Source organism: Protopterus annectens, chromosome 12.part0 (assembly GCF_019279795.1).
Source record: "Protopterus annectens isolate FY-2018-M chromosome 12.part0, PAN1.0, whole genome shotgun sequence".
In the NCBI taxonomy this organism is placed as follows: Eukaryota; Metazoa; Chordata; order Ceratodontiformes; family Protopteridae; genus Protopterus; species Protopterus annectens.
The window spans coordinates 864,149,826-864,177,101 of NC_056746.1; the positions used below are offsets into that span (position 1 = coordinate 864,149,826).

At 41.3% G+C, this 27,276-nt stretch overlaps 1 protein-coding gene across 1 annotated transcript in view; it reads left to right on the forward strand.

The window, feature by feature from the left end:
• TCEA2 (transcription elongation factor A2) overlaps positions 1-27,276 on the forward strand; it is an 819,513-nt gene that overhangs the window by 171,804 nt on the left and 620,433 nt on the right. Inside the window, exon 2 of the mRNA XM_044089906.1 lies at positions 332-428. Within this exon, the coding sequence (XP_043945841.1) occupies positions 332-428 (97 nt within the window). The remainder of the gene's footprint in view (positions 1-331; positions 429-27,276) is intronic.

Below are 27,276 nucleotides of genomic sequence, written 5' to 3' on the forward strand. Positions count from 1 at the left end.
TATGACCCTCTCAAAGATCATGGTGAGTACTGAGATGTGTCTTCTGCCTGTTGGCTGAAACTGAAGAAGATACATAGTGTGTATAACTGTTGATTTTGGGGGGGGGGCATTGATTGCGATATTGCCATCATGTGTGTGAATGGAGTTCATAGCCTTCAGATGAGGCGGCAGTTGCTGTCCATAATAAAAGCATTTACCAAAAAAGATTATTCTGTATATCTTGTGTAACTTCCTGATATGTAAACTTCAAGGTTGCTGTGGTATTGAATTGTGACATTAATACAAGTCCATTACTAGTACAAAATTGACAGTGATTTCATTCTTTGTGTAGACAGCACAGAAGAAAAGGCAGAAGAAAAGAAAAAGGCCAATTCCACCACCTCAACATCTCCCTGTTCATCATCGTCTTCTGAACATAAAGATCAGAAGTAAGTTTTGTGTCTGTAAAAAGCAGTGTTGAGTAAATGTGGGTGAGTTCATGATTGTCTGCAAATGTTCTCCCTGTATAAATGTAGGCTAAGTAGCTGCATCAAAATACTGTTTCATAGTTGCAGCTTGAGAAGGGACCCCCCTTTTTTTAAGTGTTTCTTTTGATATGGATTATGAATGCTGAATAAGTGCAGCCTTTGTAGCCAAGTGATGGTGAAGCAGTGCATCTGCATCCATGTTTGGCCTACATTATTAATTTGAATGGGACTTCAAGAAAATTCCCGTTTTTAGAAGTGCAGCATGAGTCTAGACATATCTTTATAAGCAGTCAAACATGCACAGAGAAGCTTGGTTTTACTATCACATTTGAGTGGCAGGAAATGTTACTGTTCCTGTAACTGCTCTTATTATTGCTTCTTTTAAGTATACCTGACAGCTGTACCTAAGTTCTTGTGTGAAAGAGAATGTATGATTTCACTTCAGCATCTAATGTGCATTTATCTTACATTGTGATGACACTAATCTCAAATCCCACTGCTGCCACCACAACATTGTATTAGATACAGGTACTACTGCTATCAGAAAAATAGAACCTGTCTTATGTCAAGCATGCTGCTGATGTCAGCTATAAGGAGGTATTGGAATAACAATTGTGGACCCCGTTTTGTCAATCTAAGTTTATTCTTTCCTGTCCAATTAACCAGTTTAGCTTGGAAGCTCCTACCTATGTCAGTGAGTACTGTGACATGTTGATAGTGCCTGGCTTCTTAGCCAGACAGTTCTTTTCTTCTACTTGCATGGGTCTCCTCTTGCTCTCCTATACACTTAATGCATTCAGTAACTAGACCCTTGAAAATATTCATGAGGTGTAAGTCAGGACCCTCAGTGTGATATTATCTTGACTTACTGAGTGATGAAAATGATAGTCACTGTAGTAAGTGCCAGGAATTCATCTTGGCTACTCACAGACATTTGAGGGAGAAGATTTTGTTCTGTCTTTCTACTTGGCAGTTGGTAGTGGTTAAAAATGCCAAGCACATGGATCTTTTGAAAAGGCCCCCTACACAGCCTTAAGCATATGCTAGAACAACATCAAAAGGATGAAGAAATGGAGGGCAGCCAATAGTCAAGCAGTAGTGCAGTAAAGTCCATTCTTAAGATAGCCTCCTAGTTCTCAGGTGTACATCTTACACTTGACTAACAAGGGTTTGAGTTTCCCGTGTCCTTCCATTAGGTAGATAATGAAATTCCAGAAAGACTTGCATTCTCAACACATTTTGAAGAGAGTATTTGAGGGTGTTTGCACCTGCAACTGGACTTATTCCATGAGGTGAGAGTAACCTGACCATGACTTGGTAGTAGGATGTGGGAGCAAGGACTTTTGTTCCAAGGCCCCTCTGTTCCTAACAAGGTTGATGGACCAGAACGAATGAAGATCCAGGATTAAAGCTCTAAACTTCAGCCAGTTTGAAGTTTGGTGGAATTTGTTCTCATTAGTATGTGAACACATCTTAAAGAATACATTGTGATGCTAACACTTAGTGAAGTGGAAGCATGTTGACTGTGGGTTAGGGTCAGAGAATCTATCTATTTCATCTACGCCCCCATACCCCCCACTATTTGTATATACCATCTCTGAGATTGCACTACAGTGGAAAAAGGGCAACTTTCCTGATTCTCACTGTACCGTGATCTCAGTATAAACAGTTCGACGAATGACACGTTCAATTGTAAGTGAACCAAAAGTGCCATTCACTGAACTGAATTTTCTCTGAAATGATATAGATGCATTTATACTACAGGTCATTATCTTTGAGACAGAGACTGATCAAGTTAATGAGACCTTCCATGCTTAAAGGACCCAGTTAGATTCCAATCTCCTTTGGAAGAACTTTGAAGCTTTTGATGCTCACTGTGGCTTCTTGTGGCCATTTCCCACAGAATAATGTAACTGAGAGTCTAGGTATGAAGGTAGGAAATTCTGGTTATATCCATCCCCATTGGAAGCACCCCAGCTTCTGCTGCTGTGACTCCCAAGAAGTTGGGCAACCTCTTTAGATCTCCTGTTAATTTAAGTGAGATCCTAACCAGACATCATAGGACAAGCTCTTGTGTTTCTCTGTCTGGTCTGGCACTTTACACACAGACTGCAACATTCTGCCACCTTGACACCTAAGGAAAAGTATATATATTTGGATGCAGTAGGCTATAGAATGTTCTGTAATTAGGACCCTTTGTTTCTTCTCTGCAGGTTCCATTTCCCATTCTCCAGAAATTTTACTTTGGCATCTTCATTTTGCTAGGTTTACAGTGAATTTCCAAAAATCATTCTTGAATCCTTCTCAGGATCATGTTTCTCTAGGGTGCTGGCTCCAGACTGTTCCATTGCTGGCATCTCTGCCTCCTCCCAAGGCTTTAACTCATAGTTTCTTTCAATCCCTTCTTCCTTTGGACTCCATTACAGCCAAAGAGTTTCTAAGAGCTCTAGGATACACTGCTTCCACCATTCCTATGCTTCGTCTGGCCAAGCTTCATATGGGAAAGTTCCAGTGGTTCCTAAAGTCATTCTGGCTTCAGCATTTTTATTCTTTGGATTTTGTAATCCCCCTTCTCCCATGTCTCAAGCTGCAACTTCAGTGGTGTATTCATCAGTTGTCCCTCAACCCATGGCTTCTCTTTCAACCTACAGTCCCCTCTCAGGAGCTCTTTACAGATGCCTCCAATGTGGGACAGGGTCCTCCTTTGGTCCTATGAAAGTGCAGGGCCTTTGTTCTCTTCGACAAAAGGACCACTTCAATATCAGACATGAGAGCTCTTCTGGCTGTGTAGGCTTTTCATTCTCTTCTCCTCCCAGGTCCTCTCAAAGTCTTCACAGACAATAACACAGTAATGTGGTGTATTAACTAGCAGGGGGGACAAAATCTTATTTCCTGCGCAGGCTAGCTCTTTAGGTTTGGGATCTAGCTTTCCAGTATTAGGTGACCATTCAGGCAGTTTACATTCCCTCAGATTAAAAGATTGTGGCAGATTTCTCTAAGCAAGTCCATAAAAGACTCACAAGTGGGTGCTTCACAGAGATGTGTTTCTGGACATGTCCACCAGTGGGGGTACTCCTCAACTAGATCTTTTTACCTCCCTCTGAACAGACAACTTCCTCTGTTTTGCACCAGAGTCCCATGCCTAGAAGGTGGGCACACACACTTTTTCTTGGAAGGGGGGTGTTTCTTTATGCCCTCCCTCCCCCTTCTAGTCATACTGAGGGTCCTGTTCAAGATAGTACAGGATACTCCCAAAATCTTGTTGGTGACTCCCTTTTGGCCCAGACAGCATTGGTTTCCTCTTCTGCATTTAGCCAAGGGTAATCATCACAAGTTGCCTCACAGGGTGGACCTACTCACATAAGACAAGGGTCTCTCATCCATCCCCACCTGTCCAATCTTCAACTAACATTGTAATTGATAAGGTTTTGATCCCTTTTAGGCACCTTTTTTCCTGAGGACATGCTTTAGGTCCTGCAGGAGGCCGTGAGACCCACCACCAGTAAGTCTTATTTATCCAAATGTAAGAGGTTTTCTGTCTGGCGTCTTTCTTGTAACCTAGATTCACTTACTGCGGAAGCTCCTTTGGTTCTCTTTGCTTTGTGTGAATTGCTGAATTCTGGGTTGGCATACACTTCTGTTAAAGCCCACCTGCCAGCTATTTCTGCTTGTCTACCATTGATTTCCCCCTTAACTTCTAGATTTGAGTTCTAACAGTTTTTAAAAGCATCCATAGGTTCATAGGTTAGTACTAAGCTAACTGCCCTTGCGAGCCATTTTAAGCCTAGCCAATTATCCCTTGTGAGACTCAAACCCTGCACCTTGTGTTTGTAAGGCAAACACCTTGACCATTAGGCCACCCACTCAACCATTAGGGCCCACAGGAAGCCTATTTCACCTTCCTGGGGCCTTAATTTTGTTTTGGGAAAACTGACTCTGGCTCCTTTTGAAACAACAGCTTCAGCTTCCTTTCTGTATTGTTCTTGGAAGAACTGTGCTTCTTTACCTCAGCCAGATGGGTGTTTGAGCTGCAGGCCCTTATGGCTGTTCCTCCTTTTTTTTTTGTTTCCCATAAGAGCAGGGTGTCTCTTGAGTTGTCTTTAATCAGTCTGTTAATTTGCCCACCATTTTCATTTCTCCACAATCTGCTAGTGAGAAGGTTCTTCACACCTTGGATTTGGATAGTCAACTCTGATAATATTTGGATAAAAGTAAAGCAATTCATAACTCTGAGCAGCTTTTTGTTTCCTTTCATCTTATATCTTTAGGTTTAGCTGTTTCCAAGCATAACATTTCTTCCTGGATTTCTAAAGCCATTTCCTTTTGTTCCTTTCATGGGAAAAGTCTTCTGTTAAGGCTCATTCTACCAGGGCTGTGGCTTTTTTCAAAGGTTTGGATACTAATTCTATTCTCGAGGCAACTACTTGGACTTTTCTGCATACTTTTACCAAGCACTGTAAGTTGGATGTTGGTGTTCTTCGTGTTTCACTGTTGCATTCATTACATTTGGGTTATCCTGCTGGCAGGTTGCTGTCAGTCGGCCTGAATTCCAAAGTCTCGGGTCCTGCGTCAGTTGCTGTCACCTCTTCTCTGACGTCAGGTCGTCAGGGGTATAAAAGATGCAGCGGACGCCATTTTAGTCAGTTTTTCTTGCCGCGCAGTGCCCGATGCAGAAGCAGTTCGCAAATGCCGGTCGGCCGACTCCTGAGATTTTCGTGTTCGAGTTTCAGATCCGAAGTCTTCATTAAAAGTGAAGTACCCTGTTGGGTAAACTTTTTTCCTGCTCCAGACCGATGTCAGAAAAAAGTTAATAATTGTATTTCTTGTGGGAAGCAAATACCTCATAAGGGCTTTCATTCTTACTGTATTCCTTGCCTAGGCCCTGACCATGACGTTGCTAGTTGTCGGTTTTGTGCTAGATTTAACCAACGCACTATTAAGCATTGGTATGATTTTGCATTAAGCTATTTTGGGCGAAGATTTAATTATACAATGTCGTCAGATAGCCATCTGACTACTGGAGTTCACAAAAACGTAAAGAAAAAGAAAAAGACAGGCAACTGAGGTCTAAAACCGATGACAAAGCTTCTCCTAAGCAAGTCGCCGGTTCTCAGTGAGACTCTTTTGCAGCCCCTGACGCCCGCTACTTTAGAGTCGCAGGCCGCTACTGACTCCCACGTGGAGTCAGCCAGGCCGCTGGAAACTCAAGGTATTGGACCCTCGGAGATTATTCCCTCAGATGTGTCCGAAGCCGCTGAGCAGGCATCTGCTTCTGAGGGTGTATTCAAACCTAAACAATTATATATATATAAAACCGATTTCAAAGACAAAAACTAAAACACCTTTAAAGGCAAATAAACAAGTTCACCAGCCACAAGGGCAGGCCTCCATGCCCAAAAACAGATGCTCAAAATGGCCGAAGACTTAATTACCTTGATCAGGGGTTCCCATCCCCCTCCTGATAAGAGGCCTAGGCAAGAGACAGACTATGAATCTTCAGATCAGATTTCCATTTCTTCTGATTCATCTTCTGATCAGGAATATTCTCTTCCCCCCTATGAGGATTCTGATGCTGAAGAATCAGTTTCTTCAGCTTCTCCTCCTGAGGACTACTCTTTTGGGGAAACCTTGCATACTATGAGGGCGCACTTCCACTGGGAGAGCCAAGATTTTTCAGAATCTAAGAAAAGGCTCAGAGACTTCCTTTTACTACCTCAACACAGGCCTCTAGCTATTCCACCTGTGTTGGACATTGTAGATTGTGTTCTCGGAGTCTAGTCTGACCCCTGACTCTTTACCTCCAGCTCCTGTTAAGCCGGACAGATACTACTGGGTCCCCGACTCTCATAAATTCCTTTTCCAAAACCCTACTGCAGACCCAGAAACTATTTCTCAGGGTCCAAAAGGGGTCAAGGTTTCTACTGCAAAAAACCCTACCCCCTCTGACAGGGATTCTAGGGCACTGGATAGATGGGGAAAAAAGATTTACACATCTGCTACTTTGGCTATAAGGGCCTTAAATTGCCAGTTTCATGTGCTCAAATATCAGCAATATATCATGACGCTGCTTAAACAGAAAATGATGGCAAATTCTGATTGTGCAGAAAACAAAGAAATGCAGGATTTATTGCATGCAGCTGAACAATTTGGAAAGCATACTTTGCAATGTCGGTTTGATTCTCTGGAGGCCTCCTGCAGGGCCGCTGTTGTGGGTTCTGTCATTAGGAGGCATGCTTGGTTAAAGGAACAAACTCTGCCCGACCATGTTAAAGAAAAATTATTACATGCTCCTTTACAACATGATACCGTGTTTGGTGTTAAGGCAGAAGAGATGTTAAAGAAAATGGAGGACAAAGCTAAATCTATGCAACGGTCAAGGATTTTTTTACAGGTACAGCCACCTAGATTTAGCAGACACTGACCTACAATGAATTGGACCTTTCCAGTCTCAGACAGACCTCAAAGGGGCAGATCCAGACGCCCTAGAGGCAGATCACAAACACAAGAATCCTACAGGTCTAAGCAGTGGAGTGCTTCTACCTCCAAAGGTGGAGAAGACAAAGCACAATCATACAGGAAACAGTCCCAATGACTTCCCCCTGCCTGCACCAAGCACTTATCTTCTGGCAGCACCCTTAGGGGGAAAACTAGCACTTTTTTCTCAAATTTGGCACATTATAACCCAGGACAAATGGGTTCTAGACATAGAGTCACAAGGCTACAAGTTTAATTTCCATACCCTGCCAAGGGCAAACGGTTGGCCAGACCTACCAAAAAATCAATGGGCAGAAGCTCAAAAGTTGTAGCTCTCATGGACATGAGGGATATTCAACAAGTGCCACAACAAGAGCAGGGACAATGATTTTACTCAAGACTGTTCTTGGTACCCAGAAAGGACAAAGCATGGAGACCAATACTGGACCTATCTATTCTAAACACTTTCCTGGATATACCAAAATTCAAGATGTTGACCTTACAACAGCTTCTGCCCATGCTGGGCAGCAAGGTTTGGCTCGTGACTTTAGACCTAAAAGAGGCATACCTGCATGTCCCAATCAGGCAATCATGCAGAGGATACCTCAGATTCAAGGCTGGCTCAAAGCATTACCAATTCTCTGCACTGCCCTTTGGCTTATCTACTGCGCCCAGGGTCTTCACAAAGTGCCTGGCACCAGTAATTGCTTACTGCAGACAAAGAGGAATACAAATATATCCTTACTTGGACGACTGCCTCATACAAGCAGAGGACAAGGACTTTCTACTACAGCATCTGATGTTTGTGATAAGACTTTTAACATGCCTAGGGTACACAGTGAACAAAAAGAAATCAAAACTAGTACCCTCTCAAGAGATAATATTCGTGGGTGCAAGCTTAAATACAACTGCCCAGATGGCTTATCTCACTCCAGACAAACAAAAAGAACTGACTACCTATTTCAAGGAAATGGCAACAAAGGCCCAGTTATCTGCAAGAAAATTTCTGCAGGCTTTGGGCTTCCTGGCATCCTGCATCTTACTAATTCCATATGCAAGATTGCATATGAGGAAAATTCAGTGGTACCTAAAAAGTGTCTGGACACAACATTGCCACAGTCTAGAAACAATGATTACTCTAATTCCCTGCCTGCAACAGGAATTTTGATGGTGGACAAAGGCTTGTCACCAAAACAAGGGACAGCCATTCTCACTACCCTCAACCAGGCAGAGCCTAACGACGGATGCTTCAGATTATGCCTGGGGGGCACACATGGCAGGAAGAGGCATTCAGGGCACCCGGTCCTCAAACCAAAAGCATCTACATATCAATCAAAAAGAGATGCTAGCTGTTCAAAATGCCCTGACAGCCTTCAAGGACATACTTCATCTGGGACAAGTACTGATAAAGACAGACAACACCACGGTCATGTGGTACATAAGCAGGGGGGCACTCATTCTTATCCCCTGTGCAGACAAGCCATGGCTTTATGGGACACAACATTGATTTACCAAGTTCATCTGCAGGCACTATTCCTGCCAGGAAAGGACAATACTCTGGCAGACGAACTAAGCAGAAACCTCATGGATCCCACGAGCGGCACCTGGATCCGCAAGTCTTCAGCATGATAACAAAGAAATGGGGAAGCCCGGACATAGATCTATTTGCCTCCCCTCAAAACAATCAACTAAAAAGATTCTGCACAAGGACTTATCACAGACAAGCTTGGAAAGTGGACGCCTTATCTTTCAACTGGACAAACCTATCAGTATATGCCTTTCCTCCACTGCCTCTCCTCCCCAAGGTACTCCTAAAGGTCAGGCAGGAGAAACCAAAAAGGATACTGATTGCCCCAGACTGGCCACATCAGTACTGGTAATCCGATCTTAAGGAACTTGTCCCAATGCCCAGCCTGGACCTTACCTCAAATACCTCATCTACTGTCCCAACAAAACAATCAGATTCTGCACAGCCAACTCAGGACCCTAAACCTGGCAGCATGGCGGATAATGTAGCCATACAAACCACACCTCTCAGTAAAGCTGTGATGGATGTCATTTTAGAAGCCAGAAGGCCTAGTATTAGAAAATCCCATGCTGGGAAATGGAAAAGATTTTGCGCTTGGAACCAAGCTCAAGGAACTGATGCAGCTGTTCCAAATATTCCTCAGATTTTACAATACTTAACTGAGATGCTGGACAAAGGCCTATCTTTTTCATCAATTAAAATTCATGCCTCTGCCATTTCGGCTCATTACAATACAGAGCCACCACTCTTTTCTCATCCTTTATTAAGGCAGTACCTCAGAGGAGCCAAAAACTTAAGGCCTCCAAGGAGAAAGCCAATACCTGCATGGGACCTCAATTATGTCTTGGAAAAACTCACCTTACCTCCTTTTGAGCCAGCTGCTACTGCGGATATAAAGTTCTTATCTTGGAAAACAGCTCTGCTCCTAGCAATAACTTCTGCAAGACAAGTTTCAGAGCTACAGGCTCTCATGGCTGTGGAACCCTTTATCATTTTTTATCCAGACAGGGTCTCTCTGAGAACAAACCCTACATTTATGCCTAAGGTGGTATCCAGTGTAGCCCTTAACCAAACAATTAATTTGCCAACTTTTTATCCAAATCCACAGAACAAGGGGGAGAAAATTCTGCATTCTTTGGATGTACACAGACAACTTAGATTCTACTTGGACAAAACTAAAGTTTTCAGAAAGACAAAACAATTACTAATGGCATATGCCACAGCATCACAAGGAAAGGCTATATCTCCAAGCAGACTATTTAAAAATGGATAGGTCACTGCATTCAATTCTGCTACTCACAGCATGGCAAACCAGTGCCTAAGGGCATTAGGCCACATTCAACCAGAGCTGCAGCCACTTTTGCAGCTTTTCTCAGGGGAGTACCAACCAAAGACATTTTAGAGGCTGCTACTTGGAGTTCAATGCATACCTTTACAAAACATTACAATCTGCCTCATTACTCTAAATCCAGGGCAGGCTTTGCCACTACAGTTCTGCAGGGCCTCATAGCCACTCCTAATGCTGTTTAACTCCAGCCCCCCTCCCCCATCCATAGTTTTGGGACTCAACCCAAATGTAAAGACTGCAACAGTGAAACACGAAGAACATAGTACAGTTGTGTACACTTAACATAAATGTAGATGTTCGAGTGTATTCACTGTTGCAGTCCAGGTTACCCCCCCGCCATCCCCCTTATTTTTGCTGGAACTTATCTTTACTTCTCTAATCTATACAACCTGGGTGGTGTATTTGCTTATAGATGAAGATAAAGCTTATTTTGGGACATGTATGTTTTATTTACATAATTTTAGCCTACCCCTTTGGGGGGCACCTGACATCTGGGGCAAGAAAAACTGAATAAAATGGCGTTGGCTGCATCTTTTATACCCCTGACGTCAGGGAAGAGGTGACAGCAACCGATGCAGGACCCAATACCTTGGAATTCAGGCCGACTAAGGGCAACCTGCCAGCAGGATAACCCAGATGTAATGACTGCAACAGTGAATACACTTGAACATCTACATTTATGGTAAGTGTACACAACTGTACTTTTCTAGGGCTAGAGCCAGTTTTGCCAGGGCTATCTTACATGGTTTTCTTAAGGGTTGTGCTGATCCTTCTTCCTCCCAACTTTCTTCCTGAGATTTTGTACTCTCCCTGTGATAGGGAAGGACATAATATGGTTGTGTAAAATCTTACCATAACAGTAGATGTCATTGAGTCTATATTAAATCCACAAAAACTCACTTCAGTGAACGGCATTTCATCGAAAATGTTATTCATCAAATTCCGCTCTTGTGCTTTTCCCTCCACACCCCACCCTGCTAATTATGTATACCAACTCCGAGATCGCACTACAGTGAGGGAAAGGACAAATTTTCTGATCTTCACTGTATCACAGTCTCACTATGTACAGTTCGATGAAGGGCATGTTTGATGCAAGTACACCGAAAATGTCATTCGCTGAACTGAATTTTCAGTAATCTAATAGGGACCTGGTGTCCTCCTCTGTTACAGTATTCACTGCCTCCCCCCTGTTCCTTTTCTTCTTCTGGATGTACTTACTGCCTCTTTGTGTCCTTAGACTGTCATTCCTCATGGGGCTTTTCAGTTCTGAGGCTGGTACTTCTATATGTCACCTTTATGCCCTGCTCTGTGTGTGGCAAGCATATGGCATCTCTATTACAACCTAAAGACTTTGGTATACTGGCCGGGCATCGAGCTGCCCTTGGTAGGGGATCCCTATTGTAAAGAATACTGCACCAGAGAAGAGAAATACATCTACTGTTATGGTAAGATTTTACACAACTGTACTTACCTCAGGACTTAAACTGTAATTTAAAGATCTTGGCACATGACCAACAGCGTCTGATTACTCTTCCATGGAACTTCCCATTCAATTAAGAAAAGAGAAATATTTCAAGAGAGACTTCTGTTCATCCATCTCTTAACAGACTGTACCATTGAATGGTTTAGGAGCCCTCAGACCATCTTCAGTCTTTTCAGTCTTCCACTCCTTTGTGATATATACCTGTCCCTCCAAACCATTCTGTTGATGTTGTAGAAGACATTTAGATCCCTAGACTGAGTATTTCTGATGCCATTTGATTTGCTGGTGTGCAGAAAATCCATCAGTATTGGGTCAGAGGATGCCTTGTATGCCAGGGACAAGTCACCCCTTAGCAGTTTGTACTAGACAGGTATAGTGACAGGCCTTTGAGTCTGCCCATGTAGGGTATGTAGTTTAGGATTTGTATCCTTTTATTAAGGTATCTCTGTAAGTGTTCTAGTTGTTGCATGTGTCTGTAGGGCCGGTGCTAGGATTTTGGGGGCCCCCAGCAAGTTTCAAGTTGGGAGCCCTGCCCAGGAGAATATAAAGTGTGACCAAATTGCTGTCACTCCCCCTTCCCTGCCAAGCTCATCCAGCACCATTTAAAGATCACTATAGAGGTGATCATTAAAGGCCTTTAAGTGTTTATGCCTGCTTAATTCCCATGATTGCCTTCTTTTTCCTCTACCATAGTTAAAATCCTTACTTCTTCCTTACCCTTGTCCTAGGCTTCCTCTAAGTGTTGTTCTACTCCATCTACGGCACCAAACTTATCAGTCATTATGCTCTAAAGCCATTGCTGGAATGCACCTGCTACATGAGTAGGGAAGTGCCAATGTGGTTCAATAAATTTATTGTTTCATTTTATCATCAACATCAACCCTCTTTTTCACATTTTCTACACGAGGTCAGGGTGCCATTTCTCTCGATTCAATGTCACACTCCTGCTCTCTTCGACACTCATGCCAGACTGTTATAGATCTTCAATCACACAATCCATTCACCTCTTTGCTGGATGCCCTCATTTCTTCGTAACTTCCTGTCTGTCCCAAATCTTTTTCACCACACTGTCTTCTGCTTTTCTGCACATGTATCTGCACCACAGTAATCTGTTACATTTCTTCATCTGTCCCACAGTGTGCATCCTACTACCCTTCTTCTTAGGGTGCTAGAGCCCTGAGTAATTCCTTGAAATGTTGTACTTTCTCTCCAGTCAACTTCCAGGTCTTCAATCTGGTCTATGTTGACCTTAGAGCCTTCTCTGACCACTGCTTGCAGCTGATTGTGACAACCAGTGCTTTATGTTGTGGTCTGACTGTTTCACTGGAGATGACTTTGCAATTACTGATTCTACCCCAGTGCCGTTTTCTTATTAGGAGACTTCTACCTGATTTGCATGTTGGTCACTCTTGTATATGATCTTTCTGAACCATTTGTTGGCTACTATCAAGCCATTTTCCAGACAGAATTCCACCTGAGTAGTAGTCCCTGGATGCCAAGCCAAGTGCCTTTGCTTCACTGCCCTTCCATATATAGAATGTCCAGCCTCCTTCATACCATCATGTCATCAGCTTCTAAGCTCCATCCTGTCAGTGAACGTACACTGAGTGTAGCAATTCTTAGTTCATGTTTGGCAAGCAGGTTGGTTGGTTTTATGTCCAGCCTTTTCTCAACAGCGGTATCCCAGGTAACCCAGGCTGGTTAACTGGACACTGGCCAGCCAGTAGCTTATTGACTCAGGGCTACTGGACTTTATGGTGGGCACACACTGGTCAACAGAGGCATGTACACCCCTCCCTCCATTAGCATGGGTCCCTGGTGTAGGTTGGACTAGTCCGGGTCCTTAATCCATTTATCACCAGCAAATACCCATGTCCGTTTGGTGACATTAGTCAACATGACTGAATCACCTACAGCCATATTTTACACTGTCTAGTGGTTAGCCCTGCCTCAGCGTGCATTCTGTCATTCATGTTCTATCTTGAGGATACTGTGCAGCATATACTATCATGAGAATCATGGAGTCTGTGCCGTTATGTGGGATATTACTCACTAGTGGCATTTAAAAAGAACTATAGATGCATTTTATCACAGGATTACTGTTAAATCAGGACTAATAAAAACACAGCAAATGAAATGAGGGTAACCACAGTACATTCGCTAGGTAGTTTTCCAGTAGAGTCAGTTATGCACAAAAGTTATTGCATGGCTGAAAGGGGGAATAACTGTAAAATACAAATATCATGATAGTTGCAGATACATATGTCTATATCTACTGTCTGTTCCTACAGCATGTCTTGTTATATAGTTTAACTTTCCATTATATTTTTATCTAGGAAATGATTATGACTTTTTTTAATTGAAAGTCTAATATATCCTTATAAGCTGTTTAGATATAAGGTGGGGAAATAAAGAAAACATACATCAAAATGTTTATTAAAGAAACCAGAGCCTTTAACTTCAAGGCTCTCTACATGAAACTTTTGGTAATGACAGGGGTGGGAGCTTGTAGGGAGCGATTGCCTCCTGTCATCTCTCACAACTCCATGCTGGCTAATGACTGGGATGGGAGCTTGTAGCGGGTGCTTGACTCCTGTCATCTCTCACAACTCCATGCTGGCTAATGACAGGGATGGGAGCTTGTAGGGGGCACTTGACTCCTGTCATCTCTCAAAACTCCATGCTGGCTAATGACAGGGATGGGAGCTTGTAGGGAGCGATTGCCTCCTGTCATCTCTCACAACTCCACTGACAGAAGACTTTCAAGAGTTAGTGAATTTTCAACACTGGAGGGATTTGGAACATGGTTAAAAATCTGCACAGATGACTTCTGTACATGAAGGTAGGGGTAGAAAAAAAATAACACCGGCTATGCTCAGTAGGATCGAGTGTCACAGGAGACAGGAATAACTGTCAGCATGACAGAGATACATGGAACTCTAAGGCAAATAGCAATGATGGGTACCCATTCAAACTCATTGCTAGATCAAAGTCTAGTGCCACCTCCCAGAAAGCTCCTTCAAAGATGAGGACAAAAAAAAGCTCATCTGAAGTTAGCTGTACTACACTTGCACTCAACTCAGTTGCACTGCTCCTCACACCCCATAACAGCTTGCACTTAGGGCAATCATACCATTTGCACTACCTTAGCTACAGCACTGGTTTCAATGACATGTCACCATTATGGAGCTTTCCCCATTATGTCTTCACTCTGTAGGTCCACCCAATGAGCAAGAGAAAAATTGGATGACCCAGGCACATTAATTGTCAACTTCTTCTGTTGCAACATATGAGATGGGGTATGACTTGTTCATTGCACAGGGTTGAAGACTACCTGTTATGTGGATGCTGATATCCCATTACCTGTTAACCAAACACTGAGGCTGCTGTTTTGGACAATGTATTCAAGTGTCTTGTCAAGATAGAGAACCTTGTATGCTTAACTGCAGATTCACTGGAATGGCACCCCCTTAACTTTGGGCCACAGAGGGTCAGTCACAATCTGGAAATGTTAATCATCCAACACTGGTCCTGTATAGGTTACCGTCTTAGCCACCCTGACATCCCCTATATACAGCACCCTAACTGGTTTGACTTCCTTTATATGTATCCTGCCCCACATTTTACATATGGTAAAACCTCCCCATCACCACCCCCCATGTATTTGTCCAACAATTTCCAACCCATTCTTCTCTGTGCAGAACCACCCATCTGTTTCTACTCTTTTGCATTTGTTTTTTTTCCAAAACATAGTGCTACATCTGCTTTTATTTTTCAGCCTTTCCTTGCATAAAATACCTCCTCATTTACCTCTTGTCTTCATTTAAATTAGAGTGGATCTCTCCCCAAAAAGGTACCCTGCCATCCTACCTTTTCCATATCACTGTATTTTTTGCTGTCCCTTGTGTGTTTCTGTTTTTTTTGCTTTCTTCCTTTCATACTCTCTTATACACTCCTTTCTTTTCACTGTAACAAGGACAGAAGTGGGCATGTGATTTCAGCCACCTCTTGAGTGATAGTCACATACTGCAGTTTGCAAGAAGGTTGCTCTTTGCAGTGTTTTCTGGTGTGAAATACCATGTCTTGGAACAGTCACTGTATTGTGCATGACCTAGTCTTGCACCTTTCTGACACTTTAGTTAGCAAGGTCACTACAAATACATGGATTTACTCTGCATGTTGTCATTACCGTGTTCTGCTCCACATCACTACAGCAATAAACCAAGGATACTCCGTTCTATTGATCCTGGTTATCATACCACAACTGTGTAGGACTGAATACGCTAAAACACTAGGGTTCTCTGGTTCAATTCTTGGTTGGGGTGCCTTCTGTGCAGACTCTGCATGTACTCCTTGTGTTAGTGTGGGTTTCCTCCCACATTACAAAGACATGCAATAGGTGGATTGGACACACTAAATTGACACATGAGGGGGTGTGCCCCCCAAACCACCTGCTAATTAAATATACCAATTCTGAGATCGCACTACAGCAAAGAAAACAGTGAATATACCATTACGCTCTGTACATGAGATCCATTTAAAGAGTTCAAAGTTTCAAAACTTCGATCTTATGGTATCGGCCATAAGAAAGTCGATGTTTTAAAAGTATGAAATTTAGAAGTAGACCCATATATATGTGTATATATATATATATATATATATATATATATATATATATATGTGTGTGTGTGTGTGTGTATGTATGTATGTGTGTATATATATATATATATATATATATATATATATATATATATATATTTGTGTGTGTATGGCTCTCTTATAGATTTCTTTTTGGGATTTGCATCTGGCCTTTTAAGCCATGAAAAATCCAACCATATTTGACCTTATATTTCTTCACAAAATAAATGGAGCATTAAATACCAGGATAAAGGAACTAAATCTCAACAACAAATAAGCCACATTGGGTATTATAGATTTTTATTTATTTTATTTTATTTTACATTTGTTGACCGGGCTAGTCTAGCTGGACATATATCCGTTTACAGTAGAGGCCCGGGGAGAAAAGCTCCAGTATAGATAAAATTACAGTGATTTATAACAATTTTCTTAATAGTTTTATACAAGGTACAAGAGAGGAAATCTATAACATTGAGAAAAATATTAAGTCAAGTTAAACAACAAATATAAGAACTACATACTAAGGTTAATAAGAAATATAGGCATCCCTTAGGATTCAACTCTCGACTCCAGAAGCTTCAGGTATGGCCAGTAAGGGGACAGGAAGGAAGAATAATAAGGCGTTTTAAGACATATTTTCAATCAGGATTGGTACAGGGACATAGCCAATGAGAAGTAAGGTGTGCTTTGATTTGTCTTTTGAACAGAGAGGTGGACTGTAGAGTAGCTATATCTTGAGGGATTAGATTCCAGTGTTTCCTATGGAATTTGAAAATAGTGCATCCCCAGCTTTATTATATGATTTAGTTTTGGATACTAGAAACTTGTTGGCGGACCGAAGAGTGTTTAGGTTCTTATATGGAGAAATAAGTCTAGCCAGGCTTGGAGTATTTTCAGGGAAATGAAGAGTTTTATGAATGATAAGTAGTTGTTGGTAAAGTAGGTGGTTATTTAGTTCTAGCCAATTTAGTTGTTTCAGGTTATAGCAGTGGTGAGTTCTATGGGGAGTTGCATTAATGAATCTAGCTATACTGTTATAACAGGTTGAGAGTTTGTTGATGTTATTTTTAGGTAGTGTGGTATATATAGCCGATGCATAAAAAAGGGTGGAGAGCAGGTGGGTCTGTGCAATGGTTTTCCTAGCTGCTGGGGTAAGGAAGGGTTTAATTCTGTAGAGTGTCCCAATTTTTTTATTAACAGCTTTAATAGTACTATTAATTTGGTCATCAAAGTTCAAGTGGTTGTCAATGGTTACACCTAATAGTCGAGTGGTATTGTCAGGGTTAATGTAGGTAGAATTATCTGAGGTGATAGTAAAGAGAGGTGTAGGAGATTTGTTAGTAGGGGTAAAGAGAAGAAGCTTTGTTTTTTTGGGATTCAGGAGGAGGCAGTGCTGCATAAACCATTTTTCAACCTTATGAAAGGTTGTTTGGGTGATGGACTGGAGCGAGGGAATATTTATGGCAGAGCAGATCAATGTCGAGTCATCTGCATATTGGATGCAGGTTGCTTGTGGTAATGCGTTCAAATATAGGTCATTAATAAATACTGAGAAAAGAAGGGGTCCAAGGATAGATCCTTGTGGAACACCAACATTTACTGGGAGTAAAGATGAAAGGTTGTTTTCCCAAAGAACTGCTTGTTGTCTGTTTTCAAGATAGCTTCTAAACCACTGTAAAGTATGTGAACTTAAGGCTAGGTTGTCAAGTTTTTCAAGGAGTATGTTATGGTTAACCATATCAAAAGCTTTTGATAGATCTATAAATAGAGCAGATGAGAGAAGGTTACTGTTACGATTTCTATTGATGGAGTCAGTAAAGGACAGAAGGGCAGTTGTAGTACTGTGATGGGGCATTTTACAGTGCATCCCCACCTCTGGAACAAACTTCCACAATGTCAAGCAGAGTATCACCATTAGTACTTTTAAGGTAAACTTTGGTAATTGGATAGCCAGCCTCAAAATGTCCCTTGGTCTGATTTGTACTGCCCTGCTTGAATTGGACAGGGATCTTGATAATGGGTTATTGGCTAGGTTTGTATTGGTCTGCTGACTTATTCCCTAATACTTACCTACGAGCTCAATATACCACAAGCTAACATTTGGTATTGACCAATGGTTATTATTTATTGCTGTAACACCACTACAACCTTCCTCATTACATGCTTTAAATCATTGCTGTTTTTTTTTCCCGGAGTCCCCTTTACAGACTACATACTGCTGAACTATAACAGAAATCTAACACACACTGCCTACTGCACGTTTCTGAAGCCAAGCACAAACTGTACCACAAAACTTTAACAATGCAAGAGTCAAGGTACAAGGAAGTATGCAGACCAAAACATTGTAGTAAAAGGCAGAAAAGTCCCAGAACTGCCCCAGTTAAAAAAAAAAAAAAAAAAAAAAAAAAAAAAAGACAACTTACTTCCTTGTCTGTTGTAGCCACACAGGTCCCTTGCTTCTCTGAAGTGGACCTGATTGAGGGCAGCTTACAGACAAGTTTAAAAAAAAAAAAAAAAAAAAAGTTTGCGATCATGCGGTGACATCATATAGCTGTGCGGACATCTACAAGATGTGGAGGAATGAATGACGGAGAAGGAGAAACCCCGTGGCTGCTGCATGGAGGTCCTCTTTCACAGGCAGATGATCGGAGGCTTGGGGTGCCTAACACCAGCTGTGTGTGTCTCGATAGGTATGTACCAAAGGGGGGATTATATTGAATGACTGGCCTAATGAGGGCTGAGTAAAGAGGTTGATCATTTTCAGTGGCGTTTTCCAGGAAGTAGTGAAAATAGTGAGGTAAATTTTGCTGTCTCCTGTTTCTATTTCAATGGACAGGAAAGATTTGCTGTGATCTGATAAGGACCTCATTGCTGCCTTTTCCTTGTCTACTACTACTTCAGGCAAGAAAAGAAATAATCCCTCTCTCTCTCTCATGTTGATTTTCAGTCCAAAGAGCCGGCATTGCAAGGAAGGGGGATTATATTTCAGTAATTTCTTCAGTTTGAACATTCTGATTTTGAGGAAGGGTATAGCTTCAGACTTCCCTCTTGAAGTATTGTATTTTTCTGAGATTTTGCCTAAGGTCAAAGTTTTTTTATTCAGTGAGTGCAGAATGAAATTACTGTTGCACAGAAAACATGCAGTTTATTACAGATGAATATGCCTAGATCTTCAGTTGTTATTCCTGTTTTGCCTGTTTTAGAGAGTGTTTTTCCTCAATGCCTCTAGATTGCCTGTCAACCTCCTGCTAACAGGAAGCCTGACGGGTTAAACAGGATATCTCAGACTTATAAGTATTTTCCATCCCTAAGGTAAATTCAGCAGTAGTATCTCTATCCAAAACTACTACTGCTGAACAGATTACTACTGCTATCCCTATACTCTCTGGCAAGGATGTGGAAAGTTTTTGACAAGTTGGGAAAGAGGGTTGTTTTTTTTTTCTGCTGCTTTAACTTTTAGGATTTTAACTGTCATGCACATACATTAAAGTTTTATTTTTATTTTTGAGAACATGCAAAAGTTAATTGTTAACATTCCTTCCTTCTGAGTTTAAAAACAAAATTGTTATCTCTTATCTGCTTCTTATGCTACTACGAATATTTTAGTGTGCTCATGAAGCAGCTGATTCTTCCTCCAGAGTTGCTGTTTCTGAGTTAGTGATGAGAAAATTGGCTTGGCTTAATTCTATAAAGCTTCCTGAGTATATTAAAACTGAAATTTTATAATCTTTGTTACCACTATTGCAGTAGCCTTTAAGCTATGTCATTTGTGACCTGCCCAGGATACAACTGGCTAGCTTCCAAAAGCTCTAGCTTCTTACCACACCACCTCTGACTGTTAATTGGGCAGCACTGTGGAGGAAAAATTAGCAGTTGATTCTTCAGTACTTTTCTTGCTGCCTCATGAAGAAACAACTCGGAGGCTTCACAGGAGCAGCAGATGGACCCAAAGCTTTAATTTTGGCAGATGTGTCCCCCAGTAGGGAACCATTCCACATAGAATATTGCCCTTTTATGAAAAATACTACCTATTTTTAGTAGGACTTTTTAGTGGTATTTAGCCTGTAAGAAACCCAACATCTGTCTTATATTAGAAGTTTTCTGTTAGGGACCACTGTTTTTAAATTTAAACTATTTTGGGGTCTGTTTTCATGAGATGTACTGCTTGTATAAGCTTTGTGTTTTATGTAAAGGTTTAGAGTCAGTGAAATGTTTTATTCAGGCAGAAACCTTTACGGGGTATGTTAGTGTTTGTATTCACTGTCTGACCAATTACCTGCCTTTTTTTGTTTTACCTATCAGACTGAGAATTGCAACAGGGGTTTGTTTTCTGACAGGAATTTATAAAGTGCTGCTTATGCATTACTGTGTTTGGGGTACCGTGCATTATTGTAAGCATTACTGTGTTTGGGGGACTGTTCATTAGTGTAAGTGTGTTGCTTGTGGAGACTATTTGACAACTTAACTTCTGACCGACTCATTCCAGTGAGGCGTACCACATTCAGAGCATCCTCTTCAATCATAGGCTAAGTGGATACTTAGCCTGCTCCTGCTGTTCCATCACCCTCTGTACCTAAACAAAACTTGCCAAAGAGCCCTTGCTAACCCCACATTGCACAGTCAATGCCTCAGCCAGTGGTGGGTGACTCTGCAGTGGCCATTAGTCATTTTTCAGACCACTTGCCCGTCAAGCTTCCTGTGCTGTAATCCTTTCATCGACCATGAATCATAGATCACCGATATCATCTCTTGCTTTTCCAGTGTTCAATACAGACATGTGAAAGCCATCTCTTCTGAGTCCAGAAGACACACCAGGAGATGCTGCTTGATGAAAGTTGGGGAAGAGTCTCCCCTCTTGATGGGGCAGAAATACCTTCTCTGAGTCTGTTGTCAGCTACGCCTATAAAGAAAAGGTTAAACATTTCTTGTCTGAAGACATGATTCCTGTTGGAAAAGATGATTTTCTTACCTTTGCTAGGACATTGTTACAGGCAGTTAATCCTGGTACTCAGAAATCCTTATCACAAAGACACTTGCACAGTGAAATAAAAATAAAAAACAAACAAAATACAAATGATGTTGAAAATGTAATAGTACCAAACAAGCATCTGGCACCTCAGCTTTTCGCCTTCTAGGATAATTTACATGATGCACACAAACTTCTTTATATAACAAGTGAACCATCCAAAAAGAATTCCATCAATCAAATAATTATATAATTATTCAATAAATCAATTATGTTCTAAATAAAAAAAACTTTAAAGCATTATTTTAAAGCATTGTTTTAAAATTGTCATTAAATACACCAGAAATCTGTGACAACATACACCCCTCTTATATAAAACATATATGTGTATATATATATATATATATATATATATATATATATATATATATATATAAAATATTTAATAAACAACATCATATGGTAATATTTGCCTCTAAATTTAATCCTCTGGGATGTAAAGTACCATAGTTCAGAATTAATCTACTTTCTAACCCATGTAACTTTTACTTTAAATCACCACCTCTCTTATGAAAGGGACTAGCAAGTACACTGTACTCAGAAATCCTTACCTGAAAAATGTCAGCAGAGAGGTTCCTGGGGAAGATGTCAGTCAGTTCTGATGTAGCAGGGACAGGGCTTCTTAACTTGCAGATTTCCAAGCCAAAATCTATGATTCAGAAGAAACTTGGTTCTTAAAACCTTTGGAAGAAGTTTTGTTTTCTCAGACAATAGCCAGGATGAATGACTCCACTCCCATAACCCCATTAATGCCAACCTTGGAGGATGTATTTAAAGCTGTCTAAAGCAATCCTGGTTCTCAACCTTCAGTTCCTCAAAAGGCAGATACACTTTATGTAAAGTTTCTCAAACTAGCAAGCATTTGATGTGGTGTTGTCCTATCTCACCTTCATTCTTACTAGGTTGGGTTCGGATCCAATCCCGCGGCCTTTTATAGTCAAGCTTGAGGTCTTCTGCCAGCTCATGGCTAAATCCTATCCCAGCATGCACCAGAAAATCTCCCCAGATCTCTTTTGCCGCTAAACAAGATCGGGTGCTCATTCTGCTAGCTCTGGCTAAGTATATTGTTTATTTTACTCCAACTTTGGTAAGTTATTGTTGGCTGTTACTTATCTTCAGATAGTTCATTTTGTACTGGATAGTTTTGGTCCGTATTTTGTGGCTGTTTTCTGCTATTGGTAGTCATCTTCCATTCAGGCCTTGTTGTCCCTCTCCCGGCTTCTCGTTTTAAAAGATAAATAGCCCATATAAGTAAGAGGGCTCTTATTCCTGTTGTTTGTCTGTTTTTCTCTTTATGAAGTCCTATTCAAGACAGTTTGTTTAAGTTAGAGAACTGCCTTTCCTTTTAGCCCGTTTGTTAGAGTGCTTTCTCTTCTGTCTCCCAGGCATAGCCAATTAAGTTAGAGAGCTGTGGCCTCCTTTATTTCCCTCTATTTTCTTTCATTTAACTGCTGTTGGTGTTTAAAAAAATTGTTCTGAAAAACTTCTTTGATCTTTTGCTACCTTTTTCTCTGTCAGAATGTCTAATAAGGATTCAAAACCATTAGGTTTCAAAAAAATGTGAAGGATGTGAGCAGAAGGAAAGGTATTGGATACATTTGGTAAGAGAATATTTTCTTCCACTTTGGACTGTAGAATTTTTAACTAATCAGACTTGTATGTGGAAGTTTGTACTTTTTTGTACAGACAGCTTGAGAAAACTGATAGTTAGTGCTTGTCTGAATTCCATTATTTCCAATGTTTCACAAGTGTCAAAACAGGCCTTAAGGAGTATGTGTGGCTGTGCAGATACGGTGTTTAGGACCACAACTATTGCTGCAAGATTGAGGAGATATACTTGGGTGCATAATCAAAAGGTTTTTGATGAGATAAAATCTGAATTTTGTTGGCCCATCTGCTACTCAGATCTTTAAACAATTTGAGAGAGGAAATTTTTAATACAGGGAGTTTCCAGGATTTTTCATCTGAACAAATTCTGTACCAGGGATCCTTGAAGCAAGCTTGGAAAACAAATGTATTTTTTATTCCTGTGAATGTAAATGTTCCTTTATGCATTTTCACCCTTTCCACTGATATTCATGCTATTCTGAAGATTCAGAAGGACCTACAATCATGGTGGTGATTTCCTTTTGGCCAAGGCTACATTGGCTGTTTCTCATGGAATTGGCCAAGTTTAATTATTACACGCTTCCTCACAAGGGGGACATTTTCACACAAGACAGGGAGTTTGATGTATTCTGTTTTCAAACATATTCAGTTAACTGCCTAGAATTCAGTTGTAATTCCTTTTAGTCACCTCTTTCCAGAGGACATGCTGCAGAAACTGAGATGCAAGAAAACCTGCAGTAAACGGAACCTTTTAGTAAGTATGTACTACTGATGCTCAAATATTTGAGTTGCTACCCACTGACCTCTCTTACTCCTTTGTCAAGGTACATCTTGTAGCCATTCTGTCCGTGGATTCTCCACTTTATTCTATATTTTTAGTGAAACTGTCTCTCAGGGAGTTTTATACCTGAAACCTTCTCTTAAACAGGCTGTTGCTTCCCAAGATCTTAACTTTGGTTGAAAAGTTAACCAGGTCTCCATTTGAACCTGCTCATCAAGCAGAGATTTATTACATGGAAAACTGTTCTCATTCCTCTGACATCTGCCAGGAAAGTATCTAAGTTGCAAGGTCTCATGGTGAGTGAACCCCTTCTGGTCTTCCATAGCAATAGGGTCTCATTAAGAATAAATCCCTCATCCGTGCCCAGGGTTATTTCAGACTTTACTTTGAATGAAGCAATCAGTCTTCCAGTGTTCTAGCTTGATACTCAGAACCTGAAAAAAAGGATTATACTTACTCCAGACATGTACAGGTTTCTGTATGTTGACAGAACTATCTGCTATTTATTTTTTATGTTCAGGCAAAGAAAGGACAACTGGTGTGCAGACAGACTATTTCCAGATGGTTGCCCTCAGCTATTGCCTTTTTGTTCCTACCATGGTAAACCAGTTCCAGGCCGTATAAAGGCTCTGTACTAGAGCCTTGTCTTCTGTGGCAAACTGGAGTGGACTCCTGGGTATTCTAGAGGCAACTACATACCTATATAAGGCATTACAGATTGAATTATTTTTCCTGGATCCAGGACAGGCTTTGCTAGGAACATTGTTCAGTGGCTCCTGGATCCTTATCTTTCCTCCTCCCAGGTTGGATAGGGATTGGTAATCAATCCATATAGCTTAAATGCTACTGCAGCAGAGGGAAAGATGAACATAGTAAAGTTGTATAAGTTGCTCGAATTCCTCATTTGTTTTTGTGAATCAGGAGTAAGAAAGTTCTGAAGAATCTTCACTCTGACTGCTGATTTTCCTTCCACATTGCTGCCCAATCAGCAGTCAGACTGAAGGTGTTGGAGGGAGTCGGAGGTTTTGGAAGCTGGTCATTTGTGTCATGGGCAGGGTACAACCCATATAGCCTTACAGTTTGCACCTTTTCAGATGCCTAAAGTGGAACATTTTTGGGAAACATGAGATTTTGCAGGACAAATTCTACCCATAGCCTGTTGTTGTAGCATTTGAGTAGTTATGCTATTCAGTGTAATATTTAGATGTTTCAGATTCACAATAATTATTTCATACAACTATTAAAGGAAGATTATACTTTTTCCTCATAAAATCTCAGGAGATTTGCCATGTTTCTGCCCCCCCCCCCCACACACACACAGGAGACAAGTACCCAAATAGGAGCTGTCCTGTGCAAAAAGGGGCAGGTGGTAGCCCTATATAGCTTAAGGGCCACTGCTGCACTTACTGTTACGGGCAAGTGCAACTTAAGCAACTGCACTTTCTCCCTTAGACAAGGAAGTTTTGTTTGGCCCTTCTGCAGCTGAAGTGTGTTGAAAGAGGAAATTTGATTTAAAGGGCAACTCAAAATTTTCCACCATCCTTTTTTTAAAGAACATTTTTCTTCTTGCTCACCTCCCTTTTTCATTAAGCAGTTTATGCAGCAAGGAGCCATAAAACAGCAGTGGCAAGGAGATTCCAAAAAGAAAGGAAAACCCCCTGAGATCGGGGACAGTCTTCCCAGCCGCTCTATTTGCCAGCTCAGCCCCTCCCCCCCAGCAACCTCTCCAGCGTGCTGAGGCTTCATCTTCCCTTGTGGTACCAGACTGTGGCAGACAAATGGGTTTTAAATATAATTCAGCAGAGATGCATTTGGAAATGAGAATCCCTCAATTGCAGGGGATTATCCTTTGCCCTGTGAAACAAGTCTTTTTATTTTCTCCAATTCTGCAGCTGATGCTTGCACACAGAGTAATAGAACCAATATCTCCCTGACAAATGAGCAAAGGCTTTTATTCACAGATTTTCTGGTACGAAAGAAGTAAGAATCCTGGAGACAATCTTGACCTTTCATTTCTAAAATATTTTCCCTTTGTTCCCTTTTACTTCTGATCCCCTGTCTAGCTTTCATGGTAAAGGTAATCTTAAAAGATACTGATCACATTCCATTGCCAAATAGTACTAATGTTTGTTAACCTTTGGACTTTCCACTGTATTCGTGGTATTCACAAGTGTCTAGCTCCAGTAAGTGCTTGTTCCAGACTTCAAGGAATTAACATATTTCCGTATTTGGATGATTGTTCTATCTTTGCAGACTCTCTATTCAGCTTTCAAGAGTTTTTGGCAGCTGTTCAGATTCACGTACTCAGTCTTGGTTTTCAAATCAACTTACAAAAGTCATCTCTTTTACTGAACTGTATTTCAGGGATGTCTGTTAAATTCTGTTCTGAAACATGCCTTTCTTTCAGACAAAGCAGAGATGTTTCAGCAGTTCTTCCTTAGTTTTTCCATCCAAAGCAGAGGATTTTGGGCTAGATGACATTGTTGATTCTTGTACTTCCCTTTGGGTAGACTTCAAGTACGAAAAATCCATTAGTATCTCTTTCTAGACTCTGCATCTTGACTCTGTTTTTTTCAGATACCTGTTTTGGGATTTGTGAGAAGGAATATTCTCTTGTAGTCCATGTCTCCCATTACCCTTTCCAACTCCTGTCCAGTCTGTCACTGCAGATTCATCAGTCCTGGTGTGGGTTGCTGTTTCCAAAGGGATGAAAGTGCAACATCTGTTGAACCTTCATATATGTTCATATGTAGGTACTAGGCTATCTGCCTGAAGGTATTTATAAGCCTAGCCAAAATGTGTTGGCTTTCACCGCCCCCTTAGATTAGTTCCATGTGCCTCTGTCTAGCAGAGCCACTGAAGTGATCCTAGAGGTAAACTTTCTGTTTCCCATCTACTCGTCAAGGTTTCTTTTGAAGAGTGTTAGCGAGGAGCTCTGCCTAATGTAGATTGGGATCTTGTTCCAAAGCATGAGAAGTCTCTGGGACAGGAATCTATCCCTCCAGCATGTCCTGTTTATTGTTGTGGTGAGGTTTAGATCCCTAGAGCATGTGGCTAGAGGGGATAAAGATTTTGTTAGGTGGAGCATGTCCATCAATTCTGGGTTCGACATGGCCTTGTATGTCAGGCAGAGATCACCTCTGAGTAAGCGGTATGCAACCGAGTACAACTGGAGTTTCTTCAGTCGAGCTGCATAGGGCATCTGTTTGAGGCCAGTGATCTTCTTGGTGAGGTACTTCTGTGGTCTTTCCAGCTGTTGCAGATGTCTTGTAAGGTACATCCCAAATGGGGTGTTGTACTCTATAATGGGTCTGATGAGTGATGAGTAGAGGGGCACAATGACCTCTTTTGAGCTGAATGTGAACCCCTTTGTGAATAGGTGGGCCACGTAGAAGGATTTTCTAACCACTTTGGAAATGTGATTATCAAAGGTGAGATTACTATCTACTTGGGTCCCCAGATCCCTTATTACGTCTTCTGTATTTAGGGGACTACCACCTATGTGGTAGTTTGTGGGTACTTTGTTTTTTCCAAAGGGGATAACTATGCACTTTTTGGCATTTAGCTTGAGGCCATGATTTTGACACCAGGTATCCGTCTCAGTGAGACCCTTTTGGAGGATGTCTGTGTCAGTCGGAGAGTTAATTATAGCCCCTAGTTTGCAGTCATCTGCGAACTTAGTCAGCCATAGTCCTCCTGTGCTTGTCTGTACCTCTGAGAAGTATATACCGAACAGGAGGGGTCCTAGGACTGAGCCCTGGGGAACGCCACTTGTAACCGGTTTAGAGTCGGACCTAGCTCCTGCAACTCTCACCATGTGGGTTCTGTCTGTGAGCCAGTTGGCAACCCATCTTGTGACGTAGGTGTTTATGTTCAGGCTGGTGAGCTTGTCTATAATACCAGAATGGGGAATGGTGTCGAAG